We start from the raw sequence: 18,354 nt of genomic DNA, 5'->3' as shown, positions 1-18,354 counted from the left end.
TGAAACCTTTGGACCCATTGTCAGACCCTACACTGCTGCAGTGGGTCCTGGGTTCCTCCAGGTGCACGACAATGCCCGGCCTCATGTGGTGAGAGTATGCAGCCAGTTTCTGGAGGATGAAGGAATTGTTACCATTAAGTGGCCCCCACACTCGCCTGACCTGAATCCAATAGAACACCTCTGGGACATTCTGTTTTGGTCCATCTGACACCACCAGGTTGCACCTCAGTTTAGTCAGGAGCTCAGAGATGCCCTGGTCCAGATCTGGGTGGAAATACCCCAGGACACCATCCGTCATCTCATTAGGAGCATGCCCCGACGTTGTCAGGCATGCATACAAGCACGTGGGAGCCATACAAACTAATGAGTACCATTTTGAGTTCCTGCACAGAAATTTCAGCATAATGCACTAGCCTGTTGCATCATTTTTTCAGGACGGCTGAAAAAGCCTATAATTATTAATGAGCCTGGCCAGAAAAGGATTTGGGTGAAAGATGGAAGGTTGATGAAGGAGGAGGCCTCCAGAGAAGGCAGGGTTCTGCTTCAAGGCTGGAGGAAGGAAGGAAGAAAGCTGACAGAGGGAGCTTCAGTCCACTGGGGAAGGACAGCCTGCATATCCTGGAAATGAGCCAGCCTAGTAGAAGGCCTGAAAGCATTTCTGTCCATAGTTTCAGGACAACGACAGTGTGAGTACCTCTACAGTCCCTGCGCCTATAGGGGAGAAGTCTGCTAGATGCACATTCTTGGCAAGTCTTCAGGGAACAGCTTATTGCTTACCCAATCCCTTGCCTTGGGAACAGATACTATAGCCAGGTGGACTTTTTTTTTTTTTATTAGGGGACTGAGAGCTCCTACAAGTTGGGACGTTGCTAAAAATCCATTCAAGGGCATCAAACTCAGAGGAGGGGATTACTTTGCTAAAGACTGTTGCTGTTCTGGTGTGAATACAGCCAAGTATCTATTGTTGCAGTGTGCCAGAGAAGGAAGCTGTCCTCATTTTTCGTCATTAAGTTGGGCATCCCATAACCCCTTTTAACCTATCCAAGGTAAAATCCCAAATAAATCCTAGCAACCAAACCCATGGACTACTTCTATGGGTTTGTCTGGATGCAAGTGGTAAAATGTGTGTTGCCTGGCTGTGAAGACTATAAGGGGAACCAAAACTCAGTGGCTCTTTAGGGGGTAGCGCTACGACATAAACCACCTACCTAAACATTGTAGGTGACCAAGTACACCCCTTTATGGAAATGGTATTCCATGATGGCAGTGGCTCCTTTAGCAGGATAATGTGCCCCATCACACTGCAAAAATGGTTCAAGAATAGTCTGAGGTACAGAGCAGGTTTGAGGTATTGACTTGGCCTCTAAATTCTCCATATCTCAATCTGTGGGAGACCCCACCTTGCTACTGACAGCTCACCATGGCAAGAGAGGTAGAAATTATCTTGTCCTGGAGTAGAACTTCACAGTACAGCCTTTTCTGCTGTTAACATACCAGGCATAGACAATTGGCAGGCAGAAATCCTCAGCTTGCACTGAATCCAAGGAAGAGGTCTCCTTACCCAAAGGTGTTCCAGGACCTGTGCCACAGGTTGTGGATGCAAGATGTTGACCTCTTGGCATTCAGCTTCAACGAAAACCTGGGCAGGTTTGTCTCCTGTTCTTGTTAAGCCTTGCCTCCCCTAAAACTTTTTCCTTGTTTGCTCTGTGACTAATGCCTCATACACACGCATCGATAGTTTCCCGTGAATTTTGGGCCAACGTCCGATTGGCCGATTTTCGGCTTGTTAGTATGATGCTTTCGACAACCGACTCCGACTTTTCGGCCGAATAAAATCTGGTGTGCAGGCTATAAAATTTTTGTTGGCCGTCAACACAACGGCCGATTTTCCGTCAGTCAGTACAGATTTCGGCAGACAAAAATCTGATGAGCAAGATTGGGCATGCTCAGAGAAGAAAAAACACACGGAAAGTAAACCAGCACATGACATCACTTCTGAAGTTGTTTTTTATTGGCCGAGAAAATTTGTGTGCAGTCTAGAGCACATTTCAACCAACACAACAACACTGGACAAAAGTCGGCCGATCGCTCGGCCGATAACCGTTGCGTGTGTACGAGGCATTAGGAGGTAATTCTAATTATCCTGAGAGCTTTGAACCAGCACATGGACATATGGTCTGACCTGATCAAACTCCTGGCTAGACACTCCATGCGCTCTCACAGATTGTCCTCATCTTCTGTCTCAAGGACCGGTTTACCACCTGATTTACAGTTGATGAGTTTAATGGTATGGCTATTAAAGCCTAAGTTGTGAGCGATAGAGTCATCTGAATCAGGGATTCCCACGCTGTTAAAACTAGGTAGTCTAGCTTTTCATAAGGTCTACCATCACATATGAAAGGTATACTTCGCTTGGTGTGAGGCAAGAAAGTTTTATCCAACTAAATTTCTGTGGGAACGAATCCTCTCCTTTTTGGAAATGGGTCTGGGCCAGCCTTCAAGCCTTGGCGCCACCAAGGGTCAGCTTTCTGTGTATCTGATAAGGTTCCAGAGACCCCTGGCTTCCCATTCTTTGATCAAGACCTTTGTTCAAGATGTTTTCCATGTAATTCCTCCTGTTACCTCACCTGTAAATCCATAGGATTTGAATTTGGGTCCCTTGGCACTTCAAAACAGGGAGTATCCCTGTTCCGCTTTCTCTCAGAAGGTTGTTTCTAGGGAGTACGTCAGCCTTTGACGAAATGCGTAGGGAAGGGCCAATGACATCATCAAGCATGTCATATTTGCCGATCGGTACAGCTGTTGGCCTGTACACAGATAACTGCTTTTGAAATGCATGTAAAGGGGAGCACTTTACTAGACTTTAAGCAACAAGGTGTTTGGCTGGTTTACACTATTGTGGGCATTCCTTCTTTTGTTCATATATGGTTGCTGGCATTGCAAGTTGGAGATTTGATACTGGAAGTGCTTTGAAGGAGTTGCGCTGGAGTGTTAATCTATTATGACGGTCATGATCACATTGTAATTGGGGGTCATGGTGTACTGGTATTTTTTTTCCCACAGTGTCAGGGTACTGCCAACATCTTGGCCAATCAGCGAATTCGCACATTGGCGCGAATACGCATGCACGCCCAAACACGGGCAAACGCAGTCCGAAATGTGCGTAATGGCGCTTGGCGCCAAACGGCCTATTTAAAGCCAGCAACCACAACAACTAGTTGCTGGATGATCAACAGCCTCCCGTGTTCCCTGTGCCTTGTAAACCTGCTGATCTTGACCTCCTGTTGCCGACTCGGACTGTTTGACTTGCTTCTCCTGGCTCCTGACCCCTTGGCTTGCTCTTGGATTCCTGTTGTCTTCTCCAATACTTGACCTCGGCTTGGCTCCTGACTTCGCTCCAGTATTCCCCAAGTTTGTTCCTGTTTGTACCTTGTTACTGCCTGGCTTGCCAAAGTGTTCCAGACCTGCTTGGAACTTCACAACAAGTTTGTTTCCTGCCTGCATCTGGTCATCCCAACCAGCAACCCGTGCTACTTTGGGCACAGCACTCCCTGTCCCCTGTCCCACTTCCAGGGGTGTCGCGTTCGCCGGCCTATGGGGGGGGGTGGGGATTACCACCCAGAAGAGGCGCCGATTGGCTGCCTTCTGGGGGCGTAACCTGGGCGCAGGTCATAGCGCTAGGACACCCCCACTTTCGTTATACCCGGCTGTGATTGGTCCAGTCTCCAGCCTGGACCAATCATCATCCAGGACATCTGATTGCTGACCCCGCTGACGTCGCAATGGGGGCGGTGCGTGCGTCAGTCACGCACCGTCACCGCCCGATCTCCTTCCCGCCGCCCGGACCGATCGGAAGACCAGAAGACTGAAGAGGACAAAACGAGCAGCGCCATGGACGGTTCCCGGAATCCCGCTGCCGTCAGAAGAAGAGGACTCGAGGAGAGGAGCAGCGCCGTGGACGTCTCGCAGGCAGCCCAGGAGGAGAGCAGGTAAGTGATTGAAGCCGACCTGTGCCCTCACCTGTACCATGCCGCCTATACCATCACCTGTGCCATGCCTATACCATCACCTGTGCCATGCCTGTACCATCACCTGTGCCATGCCTATACCATCACCTGTGCCATGCCTATACCATCACCTGTGCCATGCCTGTACCATCACCTGTGCCATGCCTATACCATCACCTGTGCCATGCCTATACCATCACCTGTGCCATGCCTGAGCCATGCCTGTACCATCACCTGTGCCATGCCTATACCATCACCTGTGCCATGCCTGTACCATGACCTCAAAGTCACGCAATTTTTTTACCGCGTTTTTTGCCGCAAAGCAATACCAATTACATTTTTCTTTTTGCGCCCCCCCCCCCCCCCCCAAAAAAAAATTTTGAGCACCAGCCGCCACTGACTCCAGGTTCGGATCAGGTACGTGACACACAGGCACCAGGATCACTTTTCACTCGGAGAGATGGCTATTTAGAGGACCTTTTTGCTTGATTGCTATCTTCACTGGGATTTGTGGACTTTTTACTGCATTGCAGCCCTTGAGTAATAACAGATTTTTGGACTTTCCTTATATTTGCTCACTTTTATTTAAATTTTAGTGTCTGTGTCTACCTATTAATTAAAACTATTTATGGTGTATACTGTTAGGTGACTTATTGTAAAAAGTCTTAAACTCGTGTGGATAGCTCAGTCTGTGCTCACATTGATCTTGTTTGTATTCTGCATTGGCTAAAAATGAACTCAAAATAAAGAAGTCAGTTAAATTATTTTTATATTGGAGGCACGGTCATTCGATCAATTTTTAGCTGACTAAATGAATAGTTCAGGCATTCCCTGACACAACATAATTTGTTTACTCTTTTTGGGTATATCTTCACATTTATACTGTTTGTTATAATAACCCCACTAATAAAGAACGGGTCACCAAACGTACTCATCTACAACACATGGAAGGTCCGACAGCCCAACTTTGTGATAAATGTAATCATTATGTATCTACCTGGAGCACTTAGATTCACTACATGAGCACTGATCGCATCAGAAGTCAGCTATAGTATCCTGGATCGCTAACCTAACTGTGAAGCAGGGGCATAACTACAAGGGTTGCAATTGCAACCGGGCCCTATACTCCAGGGGGCCTGTGCGGCTCCCTTGTACACCTGGATAGGAGGGGCGGCGGGGGGGCAGCATGTAGAGAAATCACTGCCCTCCTTTTTCCTCCTGTAGCTGCCCCCTGTAGCTGGTTCCTCTGTATGCTTCCCCCGACACTCCTCCTATCCAGTTCACTTGTGTTCTGCTGTCTCTGGGCCCCTGTGCTCCTCTGGTCCCCCCCACTGTGCTGCCCCCCCACTGTGCTCCCTCCTCTCTCCTGCCAGCTGCTGCATGGGAGGTGTCTCAATAGAGAAAACCAGGAAGGGGTCGGTAAATATGCAATTTACCAGCTCCTTCCCTTTCTGAATGGACAGAGTCATAGTCAGTCACATTGTAAATGATTGGCCAAAGGCAGGCTGGCTTTAGCCAATCATGGCTCAAGGGCTAAGTCCATGCCCCACACTATAGAAGGCTACTGCTTACACGGCAGCTGTGTAGAGTGTGTGATAATAGAGATTTGGCAGGTAGTTAGTGGGTAGGGTGTTGAGTCAGTTTAGTGAACAGGCATAACACACTTTTATAAATGTATGGATATGTTGTAGTCCTAGGTCCCAAATGTTAGAGATAGGGAGCAGTGTCATGCCAAGCTGACCGAGATTTCCTATAGATGCCAATGTTAACCACTTTACCACCGGAGGATTTTGCTGTCTTACGTCCGGGCCACTTTTTGCGATTCGGCGCTGTGCGACTTTAACTGACAATTGCGCGGTCGTGCGACGCCGTACCCAAACGAAATTGACGTCCTTTTTTTCCCACAAACAGAGCTTTCTTTTGATGGTATTTGATCACCTGTGCGATTTTTACTTTTTGCACTATAAACAAAAAAAGAGCGTTTATTTTGAAAAAATAACAATATTTTTCACTTTTTTTTATATGAAATTCCCCCCAAAAAAGATGTAAAAACCAATTTTTTTTTTTTAATTTTTGGCCAATTTGTTTTCTGCTACCTATGTTTGGTAAAAAAAAAAAATCGCAATAAGCGTATTTTGATTGGTTTGCGCAAAAGTTATTGCGTTTACTAACAAAGGGAAAGATTTATGTCATTTTTGGTGTTTTTTTTTTTTAACGAGTAATGGCGGCGATCTGCGATTTTTTTTGCGGGACTGCGACATTGCGGCGGACAGATCGGACCCTTGACTGACATTTTTGACACTTTTGGGGGTACCAGTGATATTACTGCAGTAATCAGTGCTATATATATGCACTGTTACTGTAAAAATGACACTGGCAGGGAAGGGGTTAATTTTATTGGAGAGGGAGGGGTTAATGTATGCCTGGTGCTTACTGACGTGTAGGGGGGGAGGTGACTGTGTGAGACATGGACAGATCGGATGTCCAGCTATGCTGAACACTCCGATCTGTCACTGCCTGTCACTGAGGAGATCCGCCCGCTTATGTTTACACAGGCGGGCGGATCTCCACACTAGATCCCCGACAATCGGGGCAGAGCAGCGGCGATCGCCGCTGCTCCTCCCCTGGCCCGACTCCCGCTGTGAATGAAAACAGCGGGAGCGCGCCTCCGGCGGCGCGCAAGTGCCGCCTACAGGGGAGGAGTCTGGCGACGTAGGTCTACGTCGTCAGACGGGAACGTGCCACTTTGCCACAGTACTATTCCAGTACTCAGAGGTAAAGTGGTTAAAGACAGGGAGCAGTGTCATGCCACGTTGACCGGGATTTTCCATAGACGCCAATGTTAGAAATAGGAAGCAGTGTCATGCCAAGCTGACCAAGATGTCCTATAGACTCCAATGTTAAGACAGGGAGCAGTGTCATACCAAGCTGACCGAGATTTCCCATAAACGCCAATGTTAGAGATAGTTAGAGATAGGGAGCAGTTACATGCCAATCTATTTCCTATTTTTCGGGTTCGGCGGCAGGCGACAAGATTGATGATGGATTTACATCGGGGGACACTATTTTTTTATTTTTATTTTTTAATAAAGGACTTGGCTTTTGTGTTTATTTTTTGTACACTTTTTTGGTGAATGAATGGGTAGGGGTAAGATGTACCCGATATTCATTCACATAGAGGGGGTGGGGTGGGATCTGGGGGGCTTGTTAAAAGGGGGCTTCCAGATTCCGTTAATCCCACCACCCGCAGACCCCGACAACCACAGCCCTTGTCCCCATCAATACGGGGACAAGGTGCTTTGGGGGGCACCCCAAAGCACCCTGCCCATGTTGAGGGCAAGGGGCCTTGTATGGTTCAGGAGGGGGGGGGGCGCTCGCTCATCACCCCCCCATCCTGGCCAGCCAGGCTGCTTGCTCAGATAAGAGTCTGGTATGGATTTTGGGGGGGACCCCACGCCATTTTTTCAATCTGTATTGCCGGGAGCCGACAATATATTACAGCCAGGAACAAGTTTAAATGACATTTTGTCCTTTAGAAATGTCAGTATTGCTGCAGCAGGCTCCATACATCGTACAGATGCCCCACTTTACAGGCACAATAAGGGGACCCCCCAGGCACGATATTTAAAGGAATTTTTCATTTTTATGCTTTCACTTTAAGCATTATTAAGATCACTGCTCCTGTAAAAACAATTGTTTTTAAAAACAATTTTTTGCATTTATACATGTCCCCCAGGGCAGTACCCGGACCCCCATACACTTTATGGCAATAACTTGCATATAAGCCTTTAAAATTAGGATTTCTTTTCATTTTTCATGTTCGTGTCCCATAGACTTTAGTAGAGTTCTCATGTTTGCTAGAACTTTTCCCTGTTCAAGGTGTTCTGGTGCGAACCGAAAAGAGGGGTGTTAAGACCATCACTAATGGTGATGTGGATGGAGGTGGTGACGGGGATGTGGATGGAGGTGGTGAAGGGGATGTGGCGGGAGGTGGTGACGGTCTGATGTGATTGGAGGTGGTGATGGTCTGATGTGATTGGTGGTGGTTATGGTGATGTGGATGGAGGTGGTGATGTGGATGGAGGTGGTGATGTGGATGGAGTTGGTGATGTGGATGGAGTTGGTGATGTGGATGGAGGTGGTGATGGCGATGTGGATGGAGGTGGTGATGGCGATGTGGATGGAGGTGGTGATGTGGATGGAGTTGGTGATGGTGGTGTGGATGGAGGTGGCGATGGTGATATTGGAGGTGGCGATGGTGATATTGGAGGTGGTGATGTGGTTGGAGGTGGTGATGTGGATGGAGGTTGTGATGGTGATGTGGATGGAGTTGGTGGTGGTGATGTGGATGGAGTTGGTGGTGGTGATGTGGATGGAGTTGGTGATGGTGATGTGGCTGGAGGTGGTGATGTGGATGGAGTTGGTGATGTGGATGGAGTTGGTGATGGTGATGTGGATGGAGGTGGCGATGGTGATATTGGAGGTGGCGATGGTGATATTGGAGGTGGTGATGTGGTTGGAGGTGGTGATGTGGTTGGAGGTGGTGATGTGGATGGAGGTTGTGATGGTGATGTGGATGGAGTTGGTGGTGGTGATGTGGTTGGAGTTGGTGATGTGGCTGGAGGTGGTGATGGTAATGTGAAGGTGGTGATAGTGATGCGGTTGGAGGTGGTGATGTGCCTGGTGATGTGGCTGGAGGTGGTGATGGTGATGAGGTTGAAGGTGGTGGTGGTGGTGATGTGCCTGGTGATGTGGCTGGAGGTGGTGATGGTGATGTGGTTGGAGGTGGTGATGGCGATGTGGCTGGAGGTGGTGATGGTAATGTGGCTGGAGGTGGTGATGGTAATGTGAAGGTGGTGATGTGGATGGAGGTGGTGATGTGGCTGGAGGTGGTGATGTGCCTGGTGATGTGGCTGGAGGTGGTGATGGTGATGTGGCTGGAGGTGGTGATGTGGCTGGAGGTGGTAATTTGGCTGGAGGTGGTGATGGTGATGTGGTTGGTGATGGTGATGTGGGTGTGGTTGGAGGCTATGATGGTGATGTGGATGGAGGTGGTGATGGTGATGTGGACGGAGGTGGTGAAGGGGATGTGGATGGAGGTGGTGAAGGGGATGTGGCGGGAGGTGGTGACGGTCTGATGTGATTGGAGGTGGTGATGGTCTGATGTGATTGGTGGTGGTTATGGTGATGTAGATGGAGTTGGTGATGTGGATGGAGTTGGTGATGTGGATGGAGTTGGTGATGTGGATGGAGGTGGTGATGGCGATGTGGATGGAGGTGGTGATGTGGATGGAGATGTGGATGGAGGTGGTGATGGCGATGTGGATGGAGGTGGTGATGTGGATGGAGTTGGTGATGGTGGTGTGGATGGAGGTGGCGATGGTGATATTGGAGGTGGCGATGGTGATATTGGAGGTGGTGATGTGGTTGGAGGTGGTGATGTGGTTGGAGGTGGTGATGTGGATGGAGGTTGTGATGGTGATGTGGATGGAGTTGGTGGTGGTGATGTGGATGGAGTTGGTGGTGGTAATGTGGCTGGAGGTGGTGATGTGGATGGAGTTGGTGATGGTGATGTGGATGGAGTTGGTGATGGTGATGTGGATGGAGTTGGTGATGGTGATGTGGATGGAGGTGGCGATGGTGATATTGGAGGTGGCGATGGTGATATTGGAGGTGGTGATGTGGTTGGAGGTGGTGATGTGGATGGAGGTTGTGATGGTGATGTGGATGGAGTTGGTGGTGGTGATGTGGTTGGAGTTGGTGATGTGGCTGGAGGTGGTGATGGTAATGTGAAGGTGGTGATAGTGATGCGGTTGGAGGTGGTGATGTGCCTGGTGATGTGGCTGGAGGTGGTGATGGTGATGAGGTTGAAGGTGGTGGTGGTGGTGATGTGCCTGGTGATGTGGCTGGAGGTGGTGATGGTGATGTGGTTGGAGATGGTGATGGTGATGTGGCTGGAGGTGGTGATGGTAATGTGGCTGGAGGTGGTGATGTGGTTGGAGATGGTGATGGCGATGTGGCTGGAGGTGGTGATGGTAATGTGGCTGGAGGTGGTGATGGTAATGTGAAGGTGGTGATGTGGATGGAGGTGGTGATGTGGCTGGAGGTGGTGATGTGCCTGGTGATGTGGCTGGAGGTGGTGATGGTGATGTGGCTGGAGGTGGTAATTTGGCTGGAGGTGGTGATGGTGATGTGGTTGGTGATGGTGATGTGGATGTGGTTGGAGGCTATGATGGTGATGTGGACGGAGGTGGTGATGGTGATGTGGATGGAGGTGGTGATGGTGATGTGGATGGAGGTGGTGATGTGGACGGAGGTGGTGATGGTGATGTGGATGGAGGTGGTGATGTGGATGGAGGTGGTGATGGTGATGTAGATGGAGGTGGTGATGTGGTTGGAGGTGGTGATGGTGCGAAGGAGGAATTACAGGAGGAATGATAGATGGGTCTATGAACTGATAGACTTATCATTGTAGTATACTACAGACGTCCTGAGATTTATGAGAAGGGGGAGAGTCGGCTGTTCCAACAAGCATAAGCCGGTGAAACAAAACTACTAAGACACAAGATTAAATTTGCATTTTATTTCAGGTAAATATGAAATGTTACATCTGGAAATATAATATTTCCCACTTTCAGACAGCAGGTGGCGCTCTCCAAGCAAATGAAGCTGCCTGTGCAGGCTGATGACTACTGCACAGAAATGGTCTTGTAATGTAGTCTGATCTCCCCTTCTCCCTCATCCATGTCTAGCAACTTCAATACCGGACACTTTCACCCCCTTCCTGTCCAGGCCATTTTTTTAGGATTCAGCGCAAAATTAAATTTTCATCATTTTATTCACACAACGAGAGCTTTCTTTTGGTGGTATTTATTCACCACTGGGTTTTTTTTTTACTTTTACTAAATAAAAAAAAAATGTACATTTTGAAAAAAAAAGTGTTTTTCTTTTCTTTGCATTATAAAATTTTGCAAATAAATAATCGTTCTTCATAAATTTAGCCCAAAATGTATTGTGCTTCATGTCTTTGGTGAAAATAACCCAAACCAGCGTATATTATTTAGTCTGTAGGAAAGTTATAGAGTCCTCAAACTATGGGATATACATATATATATATATATACTGTATATATATATATTACACACACATCTGAAAATCCATCAATCCTGATGTCCTGACGGGCCGATCTCATTTCCTGAGGCCGGCAAATGCCAGGACAGTGCACATGACCCCTTTTTGGAAGGTAGACAGTTGAAGGTCATTAGTAAGAGGCATTGTGAGTTTTTTTAAGTTGTCATTTTTTGTTGGAATTTTTTGGAAAATAAAATAAAAAAAACTTTATATATTTATTTATTTATTTTATTTTTTACAGATACTGTCACCAGTGCAGTACAGTGTCATCGTATAACTGTGTGGTGGAAATTAGGGACACTGACTGGTGACAGTAGCAAAAAAAAAGAAATAATTTTATATATTATACACACACTAATTATATATATATATATATATATATATACATACATACACATTATATATTATATATATATATATATACACATATACATAATTTTTTCTATTTTTTTAGATTATTATTATTTATTTTTACACAGTACATTGTACTACTCTGGGGAAGTGATCTGAATTTTTTTTAATTACAATTTTTCATTATTTTTTTGCCCCACATTTTTTTTTTTTTTTTTTACACTTTGAGGATTATTTACCAAAGCTAGAGAGGGCAAAATTAGTCACAATTCTGCAGATAAACCAATCAGCTTCCAACCTCAGCTTGTTTAATTAAGCTATAGCAATAAAACCTGGAAGTACGTTTTAAGTATGTTTTTTTTCACAATTTTTTTAACGCACTGTTACCAGAGAAATATATTATTACTATAGCAACATTGTACTACTCTGGGGAAGTGATCAGGATTTATTACTTTTTTTCATGATTTTTTAATACACTGTGACCAGAGCAATATAATATTACCAGAGCAACATTCTACTACTCTGGGGAAGGGATCAGGATTACTTTTTTCAATATTTTTTTAATACACTTTGACCAGAGCAATATAATATTACTATAGAAACATTGTACTACTCTGGGGAAGTGATCAGGATTTATTTATTATTTTCATTATTTTTTAATACACTGTGACCAGAGCAATATAATATTACCAGAGCAACATTGTACTACTCTGGGAAAGTCATCAGGATTTATTTGTGAATTATTTTCATGATTTTTTAACACACTGGTGACCAGAGCAATATAATATTACCATAGCAACATTGTACTACTCTGGGGAAGTGATCAGGATTTTTTTTATTAATTACTTTTTTTACAATTATTTTTTTAACACTCCGTGAGCAGAGCAATATAAGGTTACCTCCGTAACATTCTACTACTCTGGGGAAGTGATCAGGATTTTTTTAAAGAATGTTTTTTCATGATTTTTTCCAAACACTCTGTGACCAGAGCAATATAATTTTACCATAGTCACATTTTACTACTCTGGGGAAGTGACCAGGATTACTTTTTTCAATATTTTTTTAATACACTGTGACCAGAGCAATATAAGGTTACCATATTAACATTGTACTACACTTTGACCAGAGCAATATAATATAATATTACTATAGAAACATTGTACTACTCTGTGGAAGTGATCAGGATTTATTTATTATTTTCATTATTTTTTAATACACTGTGACCAGAGTAATATAATATTACCATAGTAACATTGTACTACTCTGGATTAATAATCAGGATTACTTTTTTTTTTTTAACAAACTGTGACCAGTGCAAGTACAATATAGTACAATATTAACATTGTACTACTCTGAGGAAGTGATCAGGATTTGTTTTTTAAGTACGTTTTTTCACTATTTTAACACACTGTGACCAGAGCAATATAATATTTCTAATGCAACATTCTACTACTCTGGGGAAGTGATCAGGATTTATTGATTACTTTTTTTCATGATTTTTTAATACACTGTGACCAAAACAAAATAATATTACTAAAGCAACATTGTACTACTCTGGGGAAGTGATCAGGATTTGTTTTCTAAGTATGTTTTTTCACGATTTTTTTTAACACACTGTGACCAGAGCAATATAATATTACTATAGTCACATTTTACTACTCTGGGGAAGGGATCAGGATTACTTTTTTCAATTTTTTTTTTTAATACACTGTGACCAGAGTAATATAAGGTTACCATATTAACATTGTACTACACTTTGACCAGAGCAATATAATATTACTATAGCCATATTGTACTACTCTGGGGAAGTGATCAGGATTTATTACTTTTTTTCATGATTTTTTAATACACTGTGACCAGAGCAATATAATATTACCATAGCAACACTCTACTACTCTGTGTAAATGATCAGGATTTTTTTAAAGAATGTTTTTTCATGATTTTTTCCAAACCCTCTGCGACCAGAGCAATATAATTTTACCATAGTCACATTTTACTACTCTGGGGAAGGGATCAGGATTACTTTTTTCAATATTTTTTTAATACACTGTGACCAGAGTAATATAAGGTTACCATATTAACATTGTACTACACTTTGACCAGAGCAATATAATATAATATTACTATAGAAACATTGTACTACTCTGGGGAAGTGATCAGGATTTATTTATTATTTTCATTATTTTTTAATACACTGTGACCAGAGCAATATAATATTACCAGAGCAACATTGTACTACTCTGGGGAAGTCATCAGGATTTATTTGTGAATTATTTTCATGATTTTTTAACACACTGGTGACCAGAGCAATATAATATTACCATAGCAACATTGTACTACTCTGGGGAAGTGATCAGGATTTTTTTATTAATTACTTTTTTTACAATTATTTTTTTAACACTCCGTGAGCAGAGCAATATAAGGTTACCTCCGTAACATTCTACTACTCTGGGGAAGTGATCAGGATTTTTTTAAGTACGTTTTTTCACGATTTTTTAACACACTGTGACCAGAGTAATATAATGTTACCATAGTAACATTGTACTACTCTGGATTAATAAATCAGGATTACTTTTTTTTTTTTTTTTTAACAAACTGTGACCAGTGCAAGTACAATATAGTACAATATTAACATTGTACTACTCTGAGGAAGTGATCAGGATTTGTTTTTTAAGTACGTTTTTTCACTATTTTATTTAACACACTGTGACCAGAGCAATATAATATTACTAATGCAACATTCTACTACTCTGGGGAAGTGATCAGGATTTATTGATTACTTTTTTCATGATTTTTTAATACACTGTGACCAAAACAAAATAATATTACTAAAGCAACATTGTACTACTCTGGGGAAGTGATCGGGATTTTTTTTTTTTTTACACATTAGGTTTGCTTATAGCAGTGCATTACACTGCTAAAGGTATTTTTTCTAAATAAAACTGATTCAGTCTGTTTTGATTACCAGTGATTGGCCAGAGCTAATCACATGGTACAAATGAGCTGTGATTGGCCCTGTCTGTACCATGTGATCACACTGACCAATCACAGCTTGCAATACAGTTCTATCTAATGGATGGCTTTAAAGGAAGCCATCCATTGGGTATAACAGTCTTGTGACGTGCGGTGAGTGGTCATGGTGGTCACATGGTACCAGCAGCGAGCTGGTACTCTGATTGGCCACGGCCAGATCGCGACTCTTGCGATCAAGCAAGATCATTGCATCCTGACAAGAGGTCATCTAAAGTCTGGTCAAAATGACAAAACCACCACCCGCCCATCAATCGGCTTTCGACCGGGCAGGAATTGGCTAGAGTCTTTCACCATGATGTCTTCTTTTGAAGCTTCTGAAGAGCCGGGGAGATCAGACTACACTGCTAGAAGGACACAACCAGCAGTAATATTCCCTCCTCTTAGAGTAAGCCAGACGCAACTTTATAAAGGGAAAAAAAAAAAATCTTACTAAATACTTCAAAGGGTTTCTTCCATGATAAAGATCAGAGGAACGCTCACCCTCGTGTTTTCTGAGGTGTCTATCAAGGTGGGCTTCTTCCCAGTGTGAGATCTCTGATGTACGGAAAAATATGATCCATATAGAAGACATTTCCCGCACTCAGGACACCAATACACCTCAAGGGTTGTGTTGGGTCTCTGATGTTTGAGAAGATAGGAAACATTTCCTTCACTCAGGGCAGGAATACGGCTTCTCCTCCGTGTGTAGCATATCGTATGTTCAAGTAAGATTGGACTTTCATGAAGGGAATTTTCTACACTAAGAAGCTTCGCATCTACTCAACTGTGTGAGACCTACAGTGTTTGTTTAACTCGTACTTGCGTGAAAAACATTTCCCGCACTCAGGGCAAGAATACGGCTTCTCCCCCGTGTGAGACCGTTGATGTTTAACAAGGTCTGATTTCTGTGGATAACATTTCCCGCACTCAGGGCAGGAATACGGCCTCTCCCCCGTGTGAGATCGTTGATGTTTAACAAGGTCCGATCTCTGTGGATAACATTTTCCACACTCAGGACAGGGATACGGCTTTTCACCCGTGTGGATTCTCCGATGTATTTTAAGATGGGCATTCTGTGAAAAACATTTCCCGCACTCGGGGCAGGAAAATGCCTTCTCCCCTGTGTGAGTTGTACTGTGAGTTAGAAGGCCTGATCTTTGTGTAAAACATTTTCCACACTCGGGACAGCAATATGGCTTTTCACCCGTGTGAGTCCTCAGATGTGCATTAAGATGGGACTTATGTGAAAAACATTTCCCGCACTCAGAGCAGGAATATGCCTTCTCACCCGTGTGAGTTCTTAGATGTCTTACAAGGTCATTTTTTTCTTTAAAACATTTTCCGCACTCCGAACAGGAATGCAGTTTCTCACCTGTGTGGGATGCCAAATGTTTGTTGACATGGGACATTAAAAAAAAACATTTCCCACACTCAGGGCAAGAATACGGCTTCTCCCCTGTGTGAGATCTTTGATGTGTAACAAGCGAATTTTTGTGTGAAAAACACTTCCCGCACTCGGGGCAGGAATATGCTTTGTCACCCGTGTGCGTTCTTTGATGTCTTACAAGGACTGACTTTTTTGTAAAACATTTTCCACACTCAGGACAGGAATACGGCTTTTCACCCGTGTGAAATAACAGATGTGAATCAACATGGGCCTTCTGTGAAAAACATCTCCCGCACTCAGGGCAGGGAAACGGCTTCTCACCCGTGTGAATTCTTTGATGTTTCGCAAGGTTTGATTTTATCGTAAAACATTTTCCACACTCGGGGCAGGGAAATGGCTTCTCCCCTGTGTGAGATCTTTGATGTAAAACAAAACAGTCATATCTTCGTGGAAAACACTTCCCGCACTCGGAGCAGGCGTATACCTTTTCCCCCGTGTGCAATGTCTGAGGTTCAGAAGGACGGGACTTCGGTGAAAAACATTTCTCAGATTCATCCATGTGATCTCCTGTGATGTCCTCATCTTCCATTTTACAGCCTGGAGATAAAGTGAGACGATCCTTTGAGGGTTTCTCCATGGCGTGTCCTGGAAAAATATAAAAACATCATCAATAGATCTGAGAGGGTTAGTTCACTTCCATCAAGATTCCATCTGGATCAGGTAGATATGAGTGAGCAGATGTTCTCTGTGGATGTCCCAACCAGCTGGGACTCTCCCCCCTCTTCAGTCAAAGGGCCTTTGGTCCTCCACCCAGATCACTTCTACATTTACACAGCCTTGTGAGAAGAGCAGAAACCAATGGGGACTGGGAGGTCCATGCTCTTTACACAACCACAAGCTTAGGCACTGGGTCATTGAACCTCTCGTTTATCATCAGAGATCAGAAGTCCTGAATTGAAGACCCTTTAGCAATAGAACAAGAGGCACTAGGCTTCTGGTGCTAAGCACCACTGGACGATGCTTGCAGCAGTATTTTCGAATGGAAAGATATGAGTTTTAGTGTTACTCCTTATCCCACTGAACAAAATAAAATAGTGTTTAATGGTAATATGGATCAACCTAAGAAAGGCTCAATCTGTGCTATATCCAGAGGCGGCTCTAGGCAAAAGGTAGACATTGAGGCCCCACTCACACCCATAATGAGAAAAAAAAAAAAAAAACTATGGCTGCAGAAAGATGCACGGATCTAGCACACAGGTGATCAGCACCACTTCCAGGGCACCCATCTCACCCATCTGACATATGGGGCCAATACTACATCTGAGACCCAGCAAGGTGACAACCCCTCTAGGAATTACCCCCCTTGGCCTTGGGAGGGGGTAAGTGGGTGTGACTGAGTCATTCCACATCCACAGAGAAAGGAGAGAGAGGGAGGGGGATCAAGAGAGAGGGAGGGGATTGAGAGAGAGGGAGGGGGGACCGAGAGAGGAGAATCGAGAAAGAGGGAGGGATAAAAGAGAGGAGAAAATCGAGAGTGGGAAATAGAGAGAGAGAGAGGGGATCGAGAGAGAGGGATAGGATCGAGAGAAAATGGATCGAGAGAGGAGAATCGAGAGAGAGAGGGAGGGGAATCGACAGAGGAATCGAGAGAGAGGGAAGGGGATCGAGAGAGGTGAACCGAGAGAGAGGGAAGGGGATCGAGAGAGGAGAACCGAGAGAGAGGGTAAGGGATCGAGAGAGGAGAACCGAGAGAGAGGGTAAGGGATCGAGAGAGGAGAACCGAGAGAGAGGGTAAGGGATCGAGAGAGGGGAATCGAGAGAGAGGGAAAGGGATCGAGAGAGGAGAACCGAGGGAGAGGGAAAGGGATCGAGAGAGGAGAACCGAGAGGGAGGGGGATCAAGAGAGGAGAATCGAGAGAGAAGGAGGGGGAATCAAGAGAGAGGGAGAGGGAATCCAGAGAGAAGAATCGAGAGAGGGGGGGGAATCAAAAGAAAGGGAGGAGGAATCAAGAGACAGGGAGGTGGGGGGGGGGAATCGAGAGAGGAGAATCGAGAGAGAGGGAGGGGGATCGAGAGAGGAGAATCAAGAGAGAGACAGGGAGGGGGGATCAAGAGAGGAAGGGGACCATTATCAATTATTGGTTGACATGATTTAGTTGCCGCCCTACTCTGAACCAATCAGTGTGCAGTAATAGAGCAGAGATAGGAGAAGAATATATTATGGGTCACCTGTGCTGATGTCTGTAGGAGTGTCCTCCTCTATGAATGTCCTCGTCATTCCAGCCTCCTCCGTATATTGCTGATCATCCCTCACATACGTCTCTTCTACTTCACCCTCAACTTTCATTTTCATCAGATCTTCACCCTAAACCAACAGAATGGCAGAAAATAACATCTGTAACATAGAAGTATTTATGATGTGAGATCGCATAGAAAATATCATCTTGTAGAGTCCACACATCGTCT

The 18,354-nt window shown here is 44.6% G+C and overlaps 3 protein-coding genes across 3 annotated transcripts in view; 1 reads left to right on the top strand and 2 right to left on the bottom strand.

Annotated features, from left to right (window-relative positions):
* LOC309562972 (uncharacterized protein) overlaps window positions 1-18,354 on the bottom strand; it is a 581,033-nt gene that overhangs the window by 6,158 nt on the left and 556,521 nt on the right. The window contains 1 exon segment of the mRNA XM_082267298.1: window positions 15,381-16,293. Within this exon segment, the coding sequence (XP_082123424.1) occupies window positions 15,381-16,293 (913 nt within the window).
* LOC309562915 (uncharacterized protein) overlaps window positions 1-18,354 on the top strand; it is a 523,709-nt gene that overhangs the window by 258,111 nt on the left and 247,244 nt on the right. The window lies entirely within an intron of this gene.
* LOC309562779 (uncharacterized protein) overlaps window positions 1-18,354 on the bottom strand; it is a gene marked incomplete at its 3' end in the record, with an annotated part of 48,846 nt that overhangs the window by 16,650 nt on the left and 13,842 nt on the right. Inside the window, exon 2 of the mRNA XM_082267083.1 lies at window positions 16,373-16,533. Coding sequence (XP_082123209.1) covers window positions 16,373-16,533 — 161 coding nt within the window. The remainder of the gene's footprint in view (window positions 1-16,372; window positions 16,534-18,354) is intronic.

Source organism: Pelophylax lessonae (genome assembly GCF_965119305.1).
Source record: "Pelophylax lessonae genome assembly, chromosome: 9".
Lineage (NCBI taxonomy): Eukaryota > Metazoa > Chordata > Amphibia > Anura > Ranidae > Pelophylax > Pelophylax lessonae.
Note: the sequence above shows the minus strand (reverse complement) of the source record. Positions and strands in the feature narration are given on the sequence as shown.